The 21,870-nt window shown below is 36.2% G+C and overlaps 1 protein-coding gene across 15 annotated transcripts in view; it reads right to left on the reverse strand.

The window, feature by feature from the left end:
- The window catches only part of CADM2 (cell adhesion molecule 2), a 1,196,245-nt gene extending 1,175,141 nt beyond the window's left edge, over positions 1–21,104 (reverse strand). For 4 of the 15 annotated variants that reach the window (XM_071214896.1, XM_071214894.1, XM_071214895.1 and 1 more), the window contains exon 1: positions 20,318–21,005. Coding sequence is in view for 4 of the 15 variants with exons in the window: in XM_058296056.1 (XP_058152039.1) it covers positions 20,318–20,378 (61 nt within the window). In the remaining 11 variants the exon portion in view is untranslated. Of the gene's footprint in view, positions 1–19,026; positions 19,182–20,317 lie in introns of those variants that run through there. The other 11 variants (XM_058296063.1, XM_058296053.1, XM_058296061.1 and 8 more) reach the window with 9 other exon arrangements.
- Positions 21,105–21,870: the final 766 nt, after the last annotated feature.

A 21,870-nucleotide genomic window follows, 5' to 3' on the forward strand; every position in this document is an offset into this window, starting at 1 on the left:
CTTCTGTATCACTCTTTTCTGCCCAAACAACTTTTGCCTTTGAATGGTAGAATATGATTTTATAACACTTTTAAATTTTCTGTGACATTTCAGGCTTCATCTACCTTTCTTATTAGATTGCCTTTTCTTTCAATTCTTATAATTCCCTATTTAAAATATTTTACAAAATGACCTCTAAAAACGTGCATCAAAAATTCTGAGGTCCTAATCCAAATTTTGAAAGCAACAAACCTTTGGCTTTTCTTACAATATCTGTATCATTTACTGAATGCTCATAATTTTCTAAACATGATAACAGGCATTTTACCATGTTAGCGAATTAACCCTCAAAATATCCTGTGAGATGGGTATCACAATCCTCATTTTTCAAATGAAATACCTTCAGAGAGGTAAAGCCACATGCTCAAAGTTACACAGCATATCAAGATCAGAAGAGGTCAGACCTGACTAAATTGAAAAGCTACCACAGACTATCAGCCTCTGCAGCAGTATCCTGTGGTTACACTTGTCCAACATAAAACAACAGCCTCATTATTATTATCATCACCCCAAAATGATTACGATAGAATCTGGAACTTAAAGTCAATCTCGCTGGGTTACCTTCCAAAATGTGACTAAACGGATTGAGAACATGCACATGTGCAGAAACTCTTTTTATGTTTATATTTTGCTGTTCATAATAAATTAATTTGAAGCCCATTAATAGGGCAAGGTGATCATCAGACTGAATTGCGTTTCCTAATTCTGTTCTTTCCGCGGCAATTGTAAAATCCACAGGCTTAGTAATGGGTGAAAAAAAAAAAAAAAAGAATGTTCCCTGCAGCTGCAGCTGACTTTCTGGCAGACACGGAAAGCAACTGTGTTGGCAGCTTAACCAGGCATCTGGGGCTGTCGTGAATTAGTCTGAGGACTGACCTTCTAGACCGCCCATAAACACTTTGCATTTGCCTTGCTCCACAATGAAGGGGATTTAACTCTTTGTACGATTATGATTAGAGGTTATTATGCAATCCTCTTTAAATTAATCAATACAACCTCTTTAAAATGACATTTTCAAGGGAAATAATAAGATTTTGGGTTTGTTTAAGAACACATGCTATTTTGTAAAAAGAAATTTGAATTTGTTAAAACTTGTGCAAACCCATTGCATAAGGAGCTATCTCATGATTTGAAGTCCTTCAGTTCTGTTAATTTGTCTTTAAGAGAGCACATTTTCATATCATCCAATAAAGATGAAAAATGCATCTCTCCTTTTTGACATGAAGATAGCATTTTACTGCTTTCGTTCTAAAGTCTAGAAGTCCTGTCTGGAAATTATTTCCTAATTAAAACCTGAAGTATTCCTGGAGTAGTTTAAGATCATTACTTTTGAGCCTTAATGACTATTTTAAAAATAACAACTGTTTATATCACTTTATGGGAAATAATCTTCATTTATTGAAGTCCATTCCTCGAATTATCCAGCTTTCTTTTTCCTCTTGAAGCTGATGATTTTGAATAATCTAAGATTTTTCATAGAAATGTTTTATAAGATTAATATTTCTTCATTGATCCCTTTTCTAGCTATTCTGTCACTCTTTTACAGAGGATAGGGAGAAAAGTCAGAAATCAATGAATTAGCAATACAGAGACATTTTTAAAACAAATGGAATCATGTAACAAGATACATTGATTTGTATACTTGCATATCAATAAACATGCCAATGTCAATTGACATCAATGCATCTATTAATATGCATACACACAATATTCTACATTTTAAAACATCCTACATTTTTAAAAATACATGGAATTTTCCATCAGTAGAATTTTACAAACACTACTACTAATATATTTCATCATTATAAAATGCATCTGTGTGATTATTACTTTTCATTTAATGAAAAAACTTAAATCATACACTAACTTTTGCAAAATATATCCACTTATTTTATTTTTTATGGAGATTTGGAGTCAGTTTTCAGGTTGAAAAGTACCTTGGAGATGGTCCAAGTCTAACACCCTTTGAGTAACTGACCCCTAGAGAAATGAGCTGTTTCTCTGGGTAATGGAGAGAACTAGTGGCACAGTCATAATCCGAACTTTAATTCTTAGTGCCCTATCCCTTATAGTTCCCACTTATACTATGCTGCCTCTGAAATAATTTAAATAGGGTTGAGATGGGATCAAGTTTAAACCTAAAGGTCAGGAGAGCTAATTTAAAGTTTCATCTAATTTTGTTATAACGTGTAACTTATGTAGTATTTCCCCTATTGTCTATTATATATTATGATCTTTGGTTTTATTTCTTTTATATAATTTTTGTTACAATTCCATGACCTCAGACAAATTTCTGATATACAGAAATCTGATATTCTGATATACATAAGCTGGATAAGCATAGAGATGATAATAGAAGATAGATAGATAGACAGATAGATAGATGATAGATAGATAATAGACAAATAGGGAGAGGCAGAATGAACTATGAATTAGGGATGATAAACAGCTAACAGGAAATACACTAACACTTTGAAAAGTGTTCTTATGGCATTTAAAGTAACGTCTGTTTCCCCTTTTACTCTTTTAAATGACCAGTAGCAGAATTGTGCTTTATTTCAGTGATACACAGTAAACCCAACCTCAAATTTTTAAACTAACAAGTGATCCACAAACATGGAACGTTGTATGTCCCAAAAAGGACTTAAAGAACAATACTAAATAGTGACAAATATTAAGTATGGTGCATTTTAAATAAAAATATTAATTTGATTTCTGTTCACTATATGAATTTGTTCAAAAAGTCATTTATTTTTAAAAAATAAATTAATATTAATTTATGTGACAAAAATTTTCATTTGTAGCCTGACAAATTCTAGAAGTAGAAGATAAAAACAGAAAACTTTATCTCTGCACTCAAAAAGCTTAGTGTCCAGGAGAAAAGGCAGAAAATATAAACAAATTAACATGAGAACAAAATAATTTCTCATAGTGACACTAATGTCTTAGATAATATCAAGGGGGTTCCTTTGGATTATTAACATATTAAATAATTTATTAATGTTTAGGTTAGCAATTAAATTTTTTTCTTTCTAAATGACATAACTCACTAGGTATATATTTTTAGTTGTTTAAGTAAAATGAGAAGACAAACTGAACTGGTTTTTTTTTTAAGTGGTAGATTCTACTTCACATCAGTATAATAAAGAAAAATATAATTAAAGGAATAAAGATCCACATCCATGCGCTCCATTCTATCATTGACTTTATTCTCTTAAATATTATCTGTTCCTTTTCTGGCTTCTTTAACTTATTCTGTTCACTTACTCTGATCTCAAAAGAAATCCAGCAATCCCTCCCTTGTTGTTTTTGTTGTTTTGTAGTCATCCTTTAAGAGTGAAACACCTTTAGATCCATGCAATATAAATCTTTCATCATTGATAAAACCTGGCAAGATGAAAAGCAACTGCTACAGAAGATTCCAAAGAAGCATTTGGAAAGATAAGATGAGGCTCTTGCAGGAAAAAAAAAAAAAAGACAAGCCAGAGTAATGTGTTTGCTGCCATAGATTACTAATAATCAATGGCTATGCCACATTGCCTGTGATTAATCTTCATCAAAATAATCATGAAGAAAGTCTCTTCTTTTACTTGTACAGGATCACAAAGAAAAAATTTAAAAACCACAAGAAATTATGAAAAATGGGTAGAACATTTCTGGTGTTAACTCTGAAGTTGCAGTCCAAAGAGAAAGCATCCATGTTGGCAGAAATGTGTTCTAATATCTTTCCTTATACCTCTAAATAATAAGCAGTCACTAGAGTAGTCACTACAGTTGGTTTTTTTTTTTAATTTTTGTTATTTAAAAACTGAAATAAAATAACCTATAGATTTTCTATATTCTGGATGGAGATATAATTTTGAAATATAATTCTTTATGAATTAGGTAGTATTCATCAAATACCATGTTTTATTTAAAATGTGGTGTATTTTAGAAATAGACAATCTAAAAAGTACTGGTCCTGATGACAGTCTCATTTAAATTTCCACAGTATGAAGCTTATCTAATATATGAAAGTTTAATGTCTTCCTACTAATATCTCCTCTAAAATGCCAACTTTCAAGATGTGAAGAATGCATTATAAGCACATTGCATATTGTTAAGAATGTAGATAAAAAAATCTATGATTACCTTTCATAATTTCCTTGTCTAGTTTAAACTTCACTCTAATAGTATAGCATCTAAAAGCTAGAAAATATTTTTAATACAAAGAATTATTACCCCAAACATAAAAAAAAATGGACTTTTATATAAACTTAAATGTTATTTATTTACTGTTAGGTTTCTTCACATTTTAAGGCTGCGACTATAAAATGTGAGTTACCTATTCCTTCTTAAGGAAGGTTTCATTTGATAGAAAATGAAGGAATTCATCTTGCATGAATGATAATAGTCCTCTTACACATTCTGGCCACTGTGAACTATTACTTGACAAATGTTTAATCATTAGCATTCATCCTAATACTCTAACTTCCATTTTATTTGGCCAGATGTAAGCACAGAATTCTTGCTACATTTTATTTAGGTTTATTAGTCTAGAAGATGCTCATCTCAGAGATTATCTCTCTACATTTTAAGACAACAGCTCATGGAACTATTTTGAAATTCTGTATTGATTCTGTCTTCTGCAGATAAAAGATTAGGAAGATAACAGGAAACAAAGTTTTCTACATAAGATTCACATTTCTAATAAAGTAAAACTTAAAAGATTTTATGATCTCAATAGTAGCAAGGAAGATTTATTATGTCAGAAATAAAGAAGGATATACATTATTTTTGCCTCTATTTGACATGATAGATATGCAGAACTGCAATTCTACAAGAAGGCATATTGGTAGAACTCGTTAAGTACTTCCCATTTATTTCCACATTTTCATTAGAGAGGAAGTTTTATGATATCTCCTTTCCAAAGGTATTACAAACTCATTAAAATATAACTTAAAAAAAATAATACTTAGTGATTTACATTTGTTATGAGGTGATTTTGATGGATTAGTAAATGAAGCAAAAATGTGCAAGCCTTTATAAGTTTTCTCTTTTATCTGCATTCCCTAAACATAAAGGTAGGTTAAAAAGCTATAATTCTTACCAAGACAATTAAGCTCTAGATACTAGTATACTAAATATACATGGACAGTGGAGTAACCTGTTTGTTTATTTTTGATCATTGATTTAATTTTAAACATGTGTGTCATTTCATTTTGGATTATCAGGTACCGTCAAGATCATTGGAAAGCACAATTATCTTAATGATATCCTGAAACACGAAAAGATTAATTGACAGCCTACTTGAGGCCACTTTCCCTAACAGGGAAGAAACCTAGGCAAACGGAATTTCTTTTCAAGAGAATAGTTTCTGTTTTTCCTCTGTTTAAACATTTAACACAATTTTTAATATTTCTAATAATATAAGTATGATTTCCCTGAGCTTATATATTGTATGGCATGTAATTAAATCAATCCTAAACTCCACAAAAATTTTACCACTTTAAATTATGACTCATATAAGACTAAGAGACTTGGCAATCAAAAAATTTTCCAAGTACAAGGTTTCTAAAAGACATAACATAAAAATCTGAAGATTTCAAATTCTAATATGTTCTATTAAACAGTTGTAGGAAGATGCAAACTGTGATATATGTTGTTGCTTAGGGAAAAAGTCTGTACCTGCTGGAGGAAAATATTGTTGAAAACAAAGACACAAAATCAATATAAATGTATCTGGGTAATAAAAAGTAAACCAAAGCTGTATCTTACTTAATACATTGATTGTATGAAAATATTTAACAAATCGAGAACAGGGCTAAAGAAGCCACTAAGATGCAAAGATGACAGAACAGCACCACCTAGTTCTCCCTATTAGAGTTTCCAAATATGTAAGCATCTCTGACTTACTTTTGAAAATTGAGTATATTTTCAAAAGAAATCATTATGGTATAAAGCCGCACTTGTGCAAATTACTGCTGCAATATACTATTTACCTGAATTGCTTTAATTTTAAAGTTTCATTTAAAATAAAAAGGAGGCAAAATTAAAGATAATGGTTAAGCTGAGGTTCTAACTGTGCATTGTACTGCTGCATGTAATCCACTTAAATAATTCTCTAAATAGAATAATTATACATGCTAAACCATCACTATTATGGTTATGAAAGTTATGTATCAAAAAAATTGAACAGGATTACCTTATGAACTATAACACACATATCATCTACTCCTGGGGTACTGCTGGTCAAATAAATAATATTACTCAAAAATATCATTCAATCTGTTAGTAATATAACACTATTCCTACCTTGCTACCACTAGCTAAAGTCAAATACTAAAAAAAAGTAATACGAAGACCAAGAATATTTGTAGACTGCTCATATGATTTCATATTTTATCTCAAACATTTTAAAGAATTGCTTATAAAATTCATTTTTTTTAAGTCCCCACATGGTATCCTCCCCTCTTCTCTAGCTTTGTTTATCAGGTGCTTAATATTTCAATCCTAGTCTGTGCAGACCGAGAAAGAAGAAAGGTCTGAGAAACAACATTTAATAGGAACTCTCAAGAAGCCATATTATGTAATACAGATTTTAATCAGGCACAATGTATTGTAATATAGGCAATGGATGGAGTTTTAATGTATATGACACAGTACAAGGAGCATTGTTTCTAGATAGGACACTTTAAAAATGTTTTCCCTGAGGCATCAGCAGCTCTTTAAATGACTGTCACTGGGAACATCAGAATTGCTCAAGCAGAACTCCAGCTCTAAAAAACTAAATATTGTTGCTTGTTACACAGATCCTTCTCACAGACCTCTTCTCCCTTACATTCCCTCTGCTGACCTGGTCATCTACTGTTCTGGCCCACTGAATCTTTATGAAATTAAATGAATCATCCTCTTGAACAAATCAGTTAGAAAAGAGCATGCTTGAATATTTCTTGTTCACTTGTCAGCTTCTTTCAAGTTGTATTAATAAAAAAAAAGAAAAGAAACTGGCATCATGCTGAGAATGTTTTCAGGATAAACGACGAGGAAATGAGAGCTCTTTAATCCTACCTTAAACAAAAAATGTTAAAAGCCCAGTGAGGCTTATAGTATTCTTGTTAAGCCAGTGATTTCATATCTTTGGTAATATATCCACATTCTGATGCTGTTAAAAAGATGTTACTATAAAAATAGAATTTTAATTTTAATTTCAGAAAAAGGAATTAAGGATTACATATTTTTTGTTGTTGGAGAATGTACGCTCCATAAGGGTAGAGATTGCCGCCATCTTATTCCTTTGTGTATGCAGTACTTAAACAATGCCTTCAAAATAGTTATTTGTTGAATGAATGAATCAGTGAATAAATGAGTTATGCTTTAAAAAGCCAAAGGCTATGAAGACTAAAATAATTGTAGTAATATTTACACACCTACTCATTCAATTCATGGAAAAGTTAAATCAAACTTAAAATTCAGAAACCTGATACAGTCTACTTCTTAATAATGAAAATGACTTTAACTGAGCAACAATTTAATTTTCAATCTTGATCTATGTATGCAATTTATTGAGCAGAGAATGTATGATCCATATCTGGCTGATAGCTATGAAATCAATTAATAAAACTTATTGGCAGAGTAAGAAAAACTCTAAAATGTATATAGGCACACATATCAAACAAAACAAAAATAAATGTTTACATGTGTAAGCACTCTAAGCACTAAAATTAAATTTTATTAATAGTATTTTAAGAGTGTGCTATTAATGTTATATTCAATGTTATAAAGCATACTTAGGCAGAAAGTAAAAGGAAAATAGCTATTTCTGCTGTTTCCAATCATCCATAAGATTCCTCCACAACACACTGCCATAGAACAAATGAGGTTCCAACCTCTCACATATAGATGAAGAAACTAAGCTGCAAGAGAAGTGATTTGCTCAAGGCCTATAAGATAATGGCATGGCTTGAATGAGAACTTGGGTCCTTCGATTCTTCCAGTTATGTTAGATGCTGCAGAGTACTTCAAAAAATCCAAGTATTCATTAGATGACAACTCCTCCAATGATACCTTTTCTCTGAATGGAGGTCATCCAGCAGGCCAGCTCACTACCACTTCATGCCCATGGCAATTTGGTGATGGCTACTTGTGTTCTACTCAAGAATCAGTGGTGTTTTGTTTTGTTTTGTTTAATCTATTATTGCCTCATTCCTCTGACACCAAGTCACTCTCGTTCTCCACCAGGGTGCAACTTGGTGATGAAAAGGACTAAGGTGAAAATATGACTAATATTGGATCCCATTTACTTATATCTTACAGTAAGGCCATCATTAAACAATAAAAAGATTAGACTTCCCAATTTGTCATTACCCATCAAACAGTTGTTGTATTACAACGTATAGTTTTATACTGTCATATCCATCTGGGATATTCTGTTTTGCTTTGTTGATAGTCTATACTTGTACAGTCAATAAAATTGGGTAAAGGAAAATAAAAATTTTATATACATTTGATCATAGTGACCTTCACCAAACCTCTAAAAACTATGAACTTATCTCTCTAGCAATAACTTTATCTTAGCTATTCCATGGAAGTGAAATGATACGAGAACTGCAGTTTCACAACACCATTAGTCTTACCTCATCCATAGCATTTCTGTGTTTAAGAAAAAAAAGCAAGCTGGTAGACGTGAAACTATCCTCTGTGAATTTTACTTGACCTTTAAAAATGTTTATAAAAATAATTGAACACACAACTTCTTTTTCATGCCAGTTAGCACCACATCCTTCTCTAAAAAACAAGGCATATATCTGTATTCTTCTAATGAATATAATGGATGGTGTTTTTAGTTAGGTGACTCTGGACAAGAATGTTGTCTGAAATGTTTTAACATTTAAAATTACAGGCAAAGATCTTTATTATGTTAAAACAAGAATTAACGGACGGTAAGTATTGAAAAATATGCGTATTTCAGATGCTATATGGTTACCCTTAGAAAGTAAAAATATATGTTATATTCAACCACAGATTTATAGGAATATCTTCAAGTTAATGAGGAACATTCAGTAATGTATTAAAATATTTTTTACCAAAACAGAGAAGTAGACAACAAAAATTACTTCCTAAACTACCTTCCCTGTTATTAGCTAGAATATAGAAAGTAGACCAGCAAGGACTGAAGAGCAGTCACGTTAAGAAAAGGTTATTCTTATGTGGTTGCATCATACACGTATTATCACTGTAAAGCAGGATTTTAGGTAATAATAGAACTATGGGCGAATCTAATTCTTAATATCAACTTGATAAAGTTGCAATCATTTTAATAAATTGAGCTAGTTTAATCTACTATGGACACTTATTTACTGAATATATATTTCTACATGAGTAAGAGTGATTTCAGAACCTAGCTAGCCTAGCTAGTATCTTTTCAAACACTGAGTCAAGAATACAAAAGATAGCAATGAAATTGATTTTTAAAATGTGAAGAAAAACTATATGCCTTTTAAACAAAAGCCACATTTTATTTCACAATGACTTTTTAGAAAAAGCATTCTTAAATACTTTATGTGGAAATATAGCTGCTACAAATTATAGGAAGTCTTTTCTCCCTGTGTGTTCACCTCCCAGTAACTGCATTTAAATTCTCTTCAAAAAGCAGTTAATATTCCCATCCTACCTCCGTCTTTCAAAATGAAAAATGGAAAATAAATCAAATTCAACCATAGCAAACATGTGTCTTCAATTGCGGAAGCGTGACTAAGCATTACAAAAAATTCACCAATATTCAGATTTTTAAAGTTTTTTTTAAAAAGTCCTTTAAATAAAACTGATGGAATCTCCCTCAGTTAACTGAGAAGAAAATACCCTGGTACTGTACTTCAGGGATTAATCGGAAGACCTCTTCACTGTAGCTTGGCAATAACAAAAGCAGGTCAGTCTGTGCTGATAATCTGGCAGATCAAGGTCAGTTTGTAATTCCTTTCTGTTTATATGTTTATCTGGAAATGCCAGTTACTCTAAGTAGCACAATAAAATGATTTGGGCTCCTGTTTATCCAAAATCATTTTGAGGACTATTTTGGGAGCTGGGAATTTTTAGTATGAAAGAGAGAGAGAGAAGGGGCTACTATGTCCAGAGAAATCAGGGAGATTCTGTGAGATGCACATTTGAACAGTCTATTCTGACTTGAAGAGTGAATCAGTACTTTTCGAAAATACATATTTAGAATCATTGTGCTTCTTAGTTTCCATTTTTGTCTTTTTCCTGAACACTACATACAAATGAAAACTCATTGCAAATATTTGTTCTTCTCAGAACATTGTACTGGAATTTTGGCAATTATAATGTAAATACTTAAATATTATTTAAATCTAATTAAAGAGTTGTATCAGGATTAAATGTATTGGAAAAGAACTAATCAGTGGAATGAGAAGGTTAAAAAAAAAAGTCATGTTCCAGACATTCTATTAGATGCTGATAATAAAGTGGAATACTAAGACTTTGACACTGTTCTCTAGAGGCTTATAGTCTACTTGAGGAGATAGAAAAATAAGTAACATTCAAACATGTGAAAATAAAAATATATGAAGGGGTTATATAGATCATAGACAGCTAATATCAAATACTTTGTTCTGTCATGAACTAAGAAGATAAAAATGCTTAAATTAATTAGGAAAGGGTAGAAAGAATTCTTTTGTCTACTAAATCAAATACTCCAGATTCTAGTCAAAAACCCTCCTAATAAAAAATTCTGAGAAGCTCCTCTGCATTGCCAATGTTTTTCAAGCTTCCACTAGTAATATTAAGGCTTTACAATTAACTCAAGTGTATAAATAATGACACACAAAAAAAATGGTTAAAATATTTATAATATCAATTTACTACATACTTTCACTGAAGTTCGTGTAAATTAAAGGAAAAAAATATAGATTGCATTTACAAGTCAATCCCTGATTTTCAGATGGCAAAAGACACAGGGTCACAGAGTACAATTAATATAAGCATGCTCTCAAACACATGCAATATAGGAAAATATCCTCCTTATAAATGGTGACATGTACTAAATGAGCTGATTCTTGTAGCTATCACTCCATAAATGAAATCTCTCTTTCTTTGGATAGAGTTCAATGTTCTTCTATATTTTCACAGTGGTCTAAATTGTATCCAAAGCAATAACTGAAAATATAAGGTCTCAAATTTGGTAACACACTGCCATGTGGCAGCCCATGGAGACCGCAGGCCATTAAAATTATCTATAAATCTATAGCTTCAAATAATAAGCAGCATAACTTCAAAATCTCACCATAGCAAAATGTGTTAATGAACTGGTTAGGGAATGGAGTATTGATAGAGGAACAATTTCTGACTCATCTTTTTGTTTGGGAGAGTTAAATGAACAATCCCTATTCAGGATAAGGAATCCACATTTTCACTCATTATTTTATTTTATTCCCAGAGCAAAGACTATTTAGAAATAACAGATACTGTATTATGAGTCACAATGGTGAATTTCATTCTGTCTTGGCAGTGTAGAACGTGAGTATCTGCTTGCTATCCTGGAGTCATAGATATATAATTGCCTTCAGAAACATCCTTTTCTGAATACCACCTACACACTAATACATGACAGTGAACTTACAGCCAGACCCCTGTTCTATCCCACATGATCCCTGAAAAGGCTTTGAAATGAGGACACGTGCATAATTAAGGCACACTGAATATCACAGTACATGTAACAAACTAGAGTATTATGAATCCTTAGGGGGACCTCATAGGACTAATACATTTTCTAAAGAAAGCTGCACATGGGTAAAGGGAGCCTAAAATGCTAATTAGATCCTCTCAGTGAATGCTATAGAAAAGTTGATTCTTGAATCCTGAAGTTGGATACAGAATGGAACATTTGTACACAGAAAGACTGAAGAGGGGAGGGGAAAAAAAAGAATTTGACTTAAAAGCCCTTCAATAGATGATTTACACAATTCGTGAGAAAATAAATGAAGCAAAATAAAAATATAACACTGGGAGAATTCCAAACCCCTGGAAAGGGTTAAGTATGAGAACTGATTTCCTATTAGAAAGGGATTATGTAACAACAGAGGGAAATACTCAGCCTAGCATATGCTAATTTAGTTGGTTTTGCCAGTTTTTCTGTGTTTGGCTGGCTGACTCACATTCCTCTCCTCCTCTTTTTGCCATTTTTATTATGAGAATACAGAGGTTCAATTCCCAAAAATACAATAACAAAAACAAGTAAAAACATACAGTATGTGCTTTATCTTTTCTAAAACATTGGGGTACCCACGTAAAGAATTAGAAGGGAAAACACACGACTTATTTTTATTCAGTACATATCCTTTATCAAATCTTTCTTTCCTTAGCTATTCTTCATTCCTCATTAATGTCTTTCAATGGGTCTTTCATGTTGGTAGCATGGGTGGGTGTGGGTGTGTGTATTTTATTCCTGGAGAGTGTAAAGGAAGCTGAGTTGCTATTCAGACTTCAGCACATGCAGTAGATTGCAGTAAAAGAATGACAAATAATAAGTTTAAGGTATACTTTCTTGTTTGCTTTTAAATATAAATATGCCGATTTGTAACACATTGTCTCTCTTTTCAGTGTAAGTTAAATTTGAAAAGCAAAGGTCATATCAGTTTCTGAGAATGAACAGAGGGTATGAGTGTCATGGTCATTTTCTCTCAGGGGACAAGCTAATACAAAATATGAATGTATTACGAAAGAGAAGGAATATTTTACACCCTCTTCATTTTAGGCTTTGATCTTTAAATAAGCAATATGGGAGGTACTTGTATTTTTAAATGCAAACATTTTTAGCCAGGAAGCTAAAAATACTTCTTTACAAGAACAAATTAATTGGCTTTCTAAATTACACTGAATCAATATAACAGTTATTCACTTTGCAGTCGGCAATACATCCTTGTCAGGAAAGGTGCTTTCTCACTGGGTCCCAAGGACAACTTTAGATAAACGATGCACTCTTCCTGTAAATTAACTATGGTAAAATATATAAAATATCAGGGAGTCAATTTGACCTATAAAAGGCCTTTTGTTTTCTTATAATATGAAGTTATTCAATCGCAATCAATTTAGGATTTTACTTTCCTCAAAGCAACAAAAAGCTTTTTAAATTTTCTAATGATGTCAGTATCTAGTTCGCAAAATCAGCCTTCAACTATGAATAAGCAGATGCTTCCTCTTGGGCACTGAAATGGTTGAAATATAATTTAAATACTTAGGTTAAGACTATGTGCTGACTCAGAAAGTTATCTCCAATGTTGAATACTGATGGTCTTAATATTTACTTCAAAGACCTATAAAATATAATGTGAATAATTAATGGTGGGCTCTCTCTATAACACTGTAGCAGATCTCCTTACAACATCAGCCTTTGTCTATTCAGGTATCAGTAGGTTTTCATCACCTGCGTTCATAAGCACAAAGGAAGATCCAGAATAAATTAGCTCTGTTGAAAATTCAGGAATTGTAAAACTAGACCGTAAATGTGTGTGTTTCTGTTTTAAGTGAAAAAGTTAACCAAAGTTATAGCCTAAGAAATTTTCTTCAAATCTACATTTTTAACTTTCATAAAAAGAATAAAAGAAAATGAGTGAAAACAAAATAAGCTCTTACATTTTTCCCTCACACTTTATTTCTGAAAGCTCCCAAATACTGTGTACTTGTAATTTTTTTAAAAACTCTGTCTTAAAAATAATGGTATGCTTTAACTTGTATATATGCACATATATCGACATATATACATACTTAAATCTATGTAGCATATACACATGATAGACATATTTAGTGACATTTTAATAAAAATAAATGACTGAGGAAAATTTCCTTTTTCAAGTATTACATCTCTGATTTTGCCCAATATTCAACTGATACCTAATGAAGCATAATATTTACTTCCCTGTATCTGAATATACAACAAAATTTTAAGATGAAAACAATTCACATCTGTTTAGAGATACCCATTGAACATATTAACAGGACTAAACAGAACTCCTTTTTGAATAAAAATCAATATATAAAATAATTTCAATTATTTTGTTCAGTAGGAAATGGAGTAAAAATAAAGATGCATTAGTTATCATCTGATAGGCACATCTGACCGGCTTCCATAGCAGTCTGTTCACAACACTTGGTCCATAGCTCTTAACTTTTTTCAGGAGCCTTTTGATGATTTTGCCTGTGTGATGAAGAATATTGTTCAGAGAGGAAATAGTCTCTACTGATTTGGCATAGCATAAATTCTACTTCTTGTGAAATTGGACATAAATTAAATGAAATAAACTATCGAAAACACTGTGTGTTATTTACTATTTCCTTGAAAACTTTTATATACTCATAATATAAAAAATACTCTAACAAGGAAAAGACCAAAGGAACGACTCTTTTATCACTAAAAGGATAGAAGGATACCAGAATATCTCCCAGCCCAATGGTTGGTTATAGGGACCAACAAGTGTAAACAATTGCATAGAATTCCTATTTTAACTTTGCTATTCAAATTCATTAAACTGACCCTTTGTCCCTGTTAGTCTGCATGAAAATAAAATGTTTACCACTGAAGAAAATGTGGAAAAATTTTATTAGGATGTATTTATCATGTTAATCTCCAAACAAAATATCTCTCTTTTACTTTGTCATTAGCTCCTGTGATTACAAATACGAGGGATTATTTCTGGTCACATAAAGCTAAAGGATGGTTCATGTCTACTACTAGCTATGAAAAGACTCCCCATTTCACTTTCAGGCCACATGACTGCTTTCCTGTGTGTTCAGTTCACTGCTGCAAAGCACATTAGGCCTGAGATGCCATTTACATCATCACACAGCAGGGGGCTTCAGCTGCCACAGCACTAGGTTAATCCTTACCCACTTCTTTACACAAGGAATTTGCAGAAGATGCCTTTTTTTTGATAGTACAGAACAGCACTTCACAAATGCTTGACATTTGCAAATAAAATGTTGGCAATGAACTTGTCTTTTAAATATTTTAGCTTAAATCAGTAAATTTAAATTCATTTATTCAGGGAATAAGTTTGTGGTCTAGTTTAAAGTAAAATATCTCAGATATTTTTAGTCATGGAAAAGAAAAAAAATGGATAGGGAATCCTCTTGCTAACAACGATTGATCTTTTAAGAACAATTGATCATATTGAATTCATTTCAAGATGTAGATCAAGAACTATTTACATGATACTTTGCTATAGGAAAACTGCTGCATAAACTATTATAACCTACAAAATGTCAAAATTAAATCTTAAATTACTTAAAATATGAGCACTGACATATTATGAAGAGAGCCGTTTAACTCCATCTGAACTAATTAGGATATATTATTCAATGCAACACTATTATGCACCTACTAAGTAGAAGATAAGGAGACTAAACAGATAAATAGGGCTCACAGCTGGCCCTCGGGTTTAACTTTAGTAATCAGGGGACACTGGAGCTGGTTTAGAAGGCAATGTGATACCTACAAATTAGAGCAAGGGCTTCTGACTTTAGTTTGTGAATTCTCCTTCCTTGGTTTGTGATTTTCCTTCTCTCTCCATCTTCAACCAACTCATCCAGCTGCTTCAGAATGGGTGGTTGTGCCGAGGAAGTTTATCGAAGTTTATTAAAACTAGGATTCTTTTTCAATAAATGTCATACAATGCATGTCGAAGCAAGATCAAATAAAACATAAATGTGATGGAAGTACTATGTTATTTTATTAATGTACCCCAAATCCTTTATGACAAATAAAAGGGTCTTTCATCAGGTTTCCTACAGAACTCTTATTTTAAAGAAAATATTCCTATCAGTTGATGGTCATTTCAGACCGCTTTCAAATGCATGCTCAGGATATCTTCCAAAAATTCGCAACTCCAATTCGCTCTTCAATACAGTGGTTTTATTCTTCAAGGAGAATGGATTATCTCACTATTTAAATGCAGGGCAAATAACCTTCAAGTATCTTATCTTCTGGTGTAGAACTCAGAAAGGGCCATCTCAATTGATGCTTCCTAGCCTTGTCACATTCATTCCCAGAGTTCTAATAGTTGTAGAAATAGGGAAAAGACAAGGAAGAGCTCTTGCACATCCTGATACAAATTAGTCCAGAAACTCCTCATTTTGGGGGAGGAAATTTTCTTAGTTATTAAGTGTCTGGTTTTGGGTTGCTTGTCATTGTCAGTGGCTCTTATGTACAAAGTCTACTTTTCACAGTTTCAGCTGTTAATCAAAAAAAGTAAAGAGAAAGCTATATTCCAAATCTTCATTAAGCACAGGAAATGAGCTAGACAAGGCTAAGATTATGCATAGAAGTATAAGATTGGGAGAGACATGCTTATAACATGCTTCCTAAAAATGTAAGGGGATCGGATCATGACACATACTGAGGTAAGTGATAATTATGTCCAACTGACCTTTAATCTGAAGAGATTTCTTTCTAAATTTAGCAAATCATTACCAGAATATGGCATGGCAAAAAATATTAAGGCCCCAGTTTTTCTGTGGGATGTGTTTTCTTGCATAAGATTAGCTTCAAAGAGTAAATAAGGTTCTCACCAAAATCAGGTCTCTCTAAATGTGTCTATTTTCTGGTAATGTTTTATCCTTCTTTCTTTTTTGCTCTATTCCTACCCTTTCTGGAATTGTTTCTTGTGCTGAACAGGATGCTCTCCATCTTTGCAGTGCCCCCTTAAGCATGGAAAAGGATATAGCTTCAACAAGAGTTAGCAACTGAATAGGATCTACTCTATAGTCAAGAGAGATTTGTTACAGATGGGAAGCTTTTACACTCCTCATTCTAAAGGAATTCATTTCTCCAAAATGTCCCCTGCCCTCACTCCAGATTTTCCCTCATTCTAAGATGAGGCAAAAACAAGAAAAGATGTCTTATAGCTTAAAACCAAATCAAATTATGTCTACATTTCAAAGTTATACTTCAGTCATAAACATTGGCTTCTTTTTAATCTAAATATTAATTCCCTAAAAGCCTTTTGAGGGCAAACTGGTAGGTCTTATGGTTTACAACTATTTTAGCCTTGGGATTTTTTGTTTGTTTTTGCTTTACTTATTATATCACTGATTTCATTCTCATCACTGTTTTATGACTCTTCCTATTAATAAGCAAAAAACAAACCAAAAAAAGATTCCCCTTCTCAGGAAAAAAAATAGCGACAATGTAAAATAGAGTGAATGAAAACAAGAAGATATGTTCAAACCTGTAAATAATCAGACTGCCAAAAAAGAAAGGAGATAATAATATAGAGGATAAATTAATTGATTAATAAACTTAGGTAACAGAATAGAATTGATAAAGCATAAGAAGCTGTTGATTATGGTATTTGCCTAGTCATAACTACTAGCAATCAAAGGGGACTCCATCTAGCCAAAATCAGTTGCTCACTCTTTCCCAAACACCCCCACGTTTCTTTCCCTTCACATAGAAAGATCTACTAAGTATTTAATCTGTGTCCAAGCAATAAAGCCTTCATTTTACAACTTGTGTCCTAATAAAACAGTAGGGTGGTGGGAGAAACATAAATCTAAACCCTGAAGCAATGTTTTCAGCCTAGGTGAGAGAGGCATGAGCAATTTGTTTGAGCAAGAGCTGACAATATCAACAAAGTGTGAGGTGTCTGTGGAACAGTGTTTGATAAATGTGAGGCAGCCATAAACATGAGAAGACAATCCAACAGTGCTTTGTGCCCCCCCCCCTTCTTTTTTTAAATCCTCTTTTTTCTTTTGGTGTTTTAACATGGCCTGATCTAAGATGCTCATAAGTACACAGACACTCAGATATGGTTGGGCTTGTCCTCCTCCCCTCCTTACCGTATAAAAAACCTTATTTATTTGGACCTGCTGCTGTTGCTGCTGCTGGTTGCAGTGGTGCATTCTCCCTGGCATACCCACACCCCTTCTCCACCCGCCAGTTTGCCTTGAAAAGCAGCACTGTCTTAATCATTAGGTTACATACTTAATAAAAGGGACCCATTGCCCTGAACGCTGCTGACGATTCCGGATAGAGAAAGTAAATCCTCCTCCTGGCTGAGACAGAGGCACCAGCAGACAGTTATTTTGCAGTGCTCTGAATAGACAATTCACAAGGATATGTTGAAGGCAGAGCAGAGGCGACCCCCAAGTGCAATCCGTTAGCCACATGCTCTATAATAAATAATTTTCTCGCACTAGCCGAGCAGTGTGTGCAATGACGTGCCGGGGCCAGCTCACACAGATTGGCAGGGAAAACACATCCAGCGGGGTCGAATTGTCCTCGCAATCACCAAATTAACTGATTTCCTCACATCACACTCCCCTACCCGGCGCACGCCGGCGCGCGCGCGCGCACACACACACACAGCAGAGCTGAGAAATGCAAGTTACTGAGAGGTGAAGTGGGGTCTCTGCGAGGATGTTTCAGCACGGATTAGAAATCCAAGTAATGTGTCGGCCACCAGGGATACTTGTGCGACGGTGGGGTGTGCGTGGTGGGAAATGGGACGAGGGGTAAACAGGGACAATGTGCTATCTCCTCGGAGATTCTGGCACACGACATATCTGAAATTTACATCCAACATAGAACACAAAATCACCACAAATCATTCTATGAAACATCTCCGCATGGTCTGATAGTTAATTCAGCATAATTCTGCCCATCGCCTCTTCTTCTTATATTTATAAATATGCATAAAGAAAATATGGTCCCCAGTCTATATCCCGGAGGAGGGTGGGAGAGAGGATGCATTCCAAGAACTTGCTGAAAGATGGTTCATTGACCTCATTTAAATCCTCCAAAGGCCCGTTGGGTTTTATACGGCTGTGGGTCTACGCGTGTCTTACTTTCAGATTCCTTTTATCCAGAGATAAATCTGATCAACTTATATTTCCCACAAATACACAAATGATCATACAGGGGTTAGGGGTGGAAAGATTCATCAAGAAATCAAGACTCAGTTAGTTAAAAAAAAAAAAAAAAAGATAAAACAAACCTACCAACCTACCAACCATCATTTCACATCCATCCTCCTTGGATCTCACGCTCTCGCCACATCCCTACCCCTATACTACTCCCTTCAAAGCAACAAGCTTCCGCCTTGTAGCCCTTGCCCACCCACCCCAGCACGCCGCCTCCGCCTCCTCCACCACCCGAAAGTGTCCTATTCCCATGCACTGCTACTCCACGCATTGCCATTTATTTCATAATCAGCATCGTCCTCCCATTCCACAGAGACCCCTCCCTTCCCCAAAAGAAAGCGTCTGGGGAAGAGAGAGCCCCAATTCCCTAGACACCAAAGCCGGTGATTTCCATAATAAGTGTTTTGTGCGGGTCTCTCCACTGCGGTCTCAGGGTTTCTTAAATTTCACGTGAAAGGATACTATTAATTACTGGAGAAAAAAGCGGCAGAAAGAAGACAGGGATGCAGTAAAGTAACTGCTAGGGTGCCTATATTCCTCTGCTTAAAAAAGAAAAAGAAAAAGAAAACGACACAATGAATAACAAAAAGTCGATTTGTTGGTGAAGTCGGTTTGGGTCTTTTTAATTTTCCCTTCCTCTCCCCTGCTTTTTATTTCTTGGTTTATATATTTATTTATTTAATTTATTGCTTTCTTTTCCTCTTCTTCTTTCTTTCTTTTTTTCTCCCCCACCCCAGACACTGAGTCTCCTCTCTCTTCCTAGGTGAATGACACGTCTCGCAACACATTCCCCCCCCAGGGATGTTATTGCAATGCACACTGTGCTGCCGCTGCTGCTGTTCTCGCCGTCTCGGTAGCTCGCTCCCAGGCTCTCACACACTTTTAAAGACACACGGATACGATGATGGTGGGAAGCAGGGGAAGGGGAAAGGAGACCCGAAAAGAGGGAGGCTAAAGAGATGACAGGAGATGGAGAGGGTCGGTCAGAAGAGTGATGTGGGAGGTGGCCGGTGGGGGTTGGTGGGAGGGCGGAATATTCAGAGAAGGCACAAGTTGCCAGCCAAAAGGCGTGGGAGGGAGGGGGTGCTGGCGGGGATGGAGAGTGAGAGATGTAGGGAGCCCAGGTGAATGAAAAGGCGGAAGGCGCCGCGCCAAGGGCTGACTGCTGGGAGATCAGGTCTGAGCCGGCGCCAGAGATTGGAGGGGCTGGTGCAAACTGCCACTGCCCCCTGCCGCACCGGGGGGAGGGGAGGGGGTGGGAGTCGCCGGGGACTGGGGGACTGAGGGGGAGTGTGGAAATATGGGGTGGAGTGCGGACGATGGGGAATGGGCGTGAAGTTGATGGTCCCCGCGGCGGGGCGGGGATTACCTTGTAGCAGGAGCCCGCAGACACTGTAGAAGCGGAGAACGGCGCTGCGTTTCCAAATCATGGTCCCTTCTCTAAAGGGCTGGGGGGAAAACGAGGGGGCAAGGAGATGCTGGTGAACGGGACACACGAGTGCAGGGTCCTCCTCGCGGCGCCCCCGGACCCACCGTCCCCGCCGCTGTGGGGTTCGAACTAGCGGACGCCGAGCGGCGGCAGCAGAAGCGGCAGCGGCGAAGCACCCGCAGAACCCGGGTTTCCGTGGGCGAAATAGTTTCTTCTCCTCCTCCTGCTGGCGGTGCAGCCGCGAAAGCCCGTCTGGCAGGCACAGGCTGGGTGCTTGCCTTCCTCTCGGCACGCGCCGCAAGTCCCAGCGCCGGCCGGGGCTAACCGAGCAGGTGGTGCAGGGATCCCGGGGTGTCGGAGAAGGTGCCAGGCAAGGGCTGCAAGGAGTGGGTAGGTCACGGAGGGGAGGGGTGGGGGAGAGGGGGAGCAAGCAAGCAGCAGGCGCCGCTCACGCTCCGGGTGTCTCGGGGTCCTGATAGGGGAGGTGGCAGCGGTGGAAGCAGCACTGGTGGCGGTAGCAGCAGCGGCGGCTCCCGGATGCTCGAGCTGCAGCAGCGGCGGCGGCGGCGGCGGCAGTAGCGGCGGCGGCGGCGGTGGCGGCAGCGGCGGCGGCGGCGGCAGCAGCTCTACCGAGCACCAGACACAAGGGCAAGCTTAGCGCGGCGGAGACCCCGCCCCCTCCCTGGCCAGGAACAGACCCCGCCCCCCGGCCAATGGAAACACACCCGCCGACCAGGCCCAACCAATGAGTAAACGCGATGGGTGGAGCCAAGAGCCGGGAAAAACAAACAGGCTTCTCAAGGACCCTTCCGGCAGGAATAACTGGAGACCCCATTCACACACCCGGGGCAGGTCGCACCTCTTTAGAGATGACCCGCCCTAAACTGCAAGGGGACCTCTGCTTTCATTAACTGCACTCGGGAAGGATTCAGCCAATCGCCACCGCGAGGGGGCGGGGTTAGCCGTCTTCCCAGCAGGTTCTGGAATCCGTGGTGCCTGGGCCAGGTCCTGAGTGCGAAGTTCTTGTGCACATTTGGACTGGTAGAGCAGATGGTGGCTGCGCCTACCCACTCACCAGCTGCAGTAGCAATCTTTGACGCTCCAGCAGCAAAAGGGAAAGATTGCACAGGGCGTGGGAGAGGCTAAGTATAGGGAACGAAACACCTACCTGCCTACAAAAGTTAGGGGTGGAGGAATTTTTTTTTTTTTTTTCCCTTCAGAATTTTGACGTAGTGTAGTTATAAATCTTAGTAAAGACTAATGGGTGATAGTTTCGACTCTGGGATCACCTGGGTTCAAATCTTATCGCTATCACTCCTTGCTTCATAATGTTAGATGATTTATTTGAATCCTCCACAAGTGCAAATTAGGGATAATAATAGTACTTAAACCAGAGTTATAATGATTAAGTGAGAAGGCAAACATATGAGTAGAGGGCCATGCACTGTGTAAGTGCCTCATAAATGTGGCTATAGCATAGCTGTTTTATGGAA

Source organism: Dasypus novemcinctus, chromosome 4 (assembly GCF_030445035.2).
Source record: "Dasypus novemcinctus isolate mDasNov1 chromosome 4, mDasNov1.1.hap2, whole genome shotgun sequence".
NCBI lineage: Eukaryota > Metazoa > Chordata > Mammalia > Cingulata > Dasypodidae > Dasypus > Dasypus novemcinctus.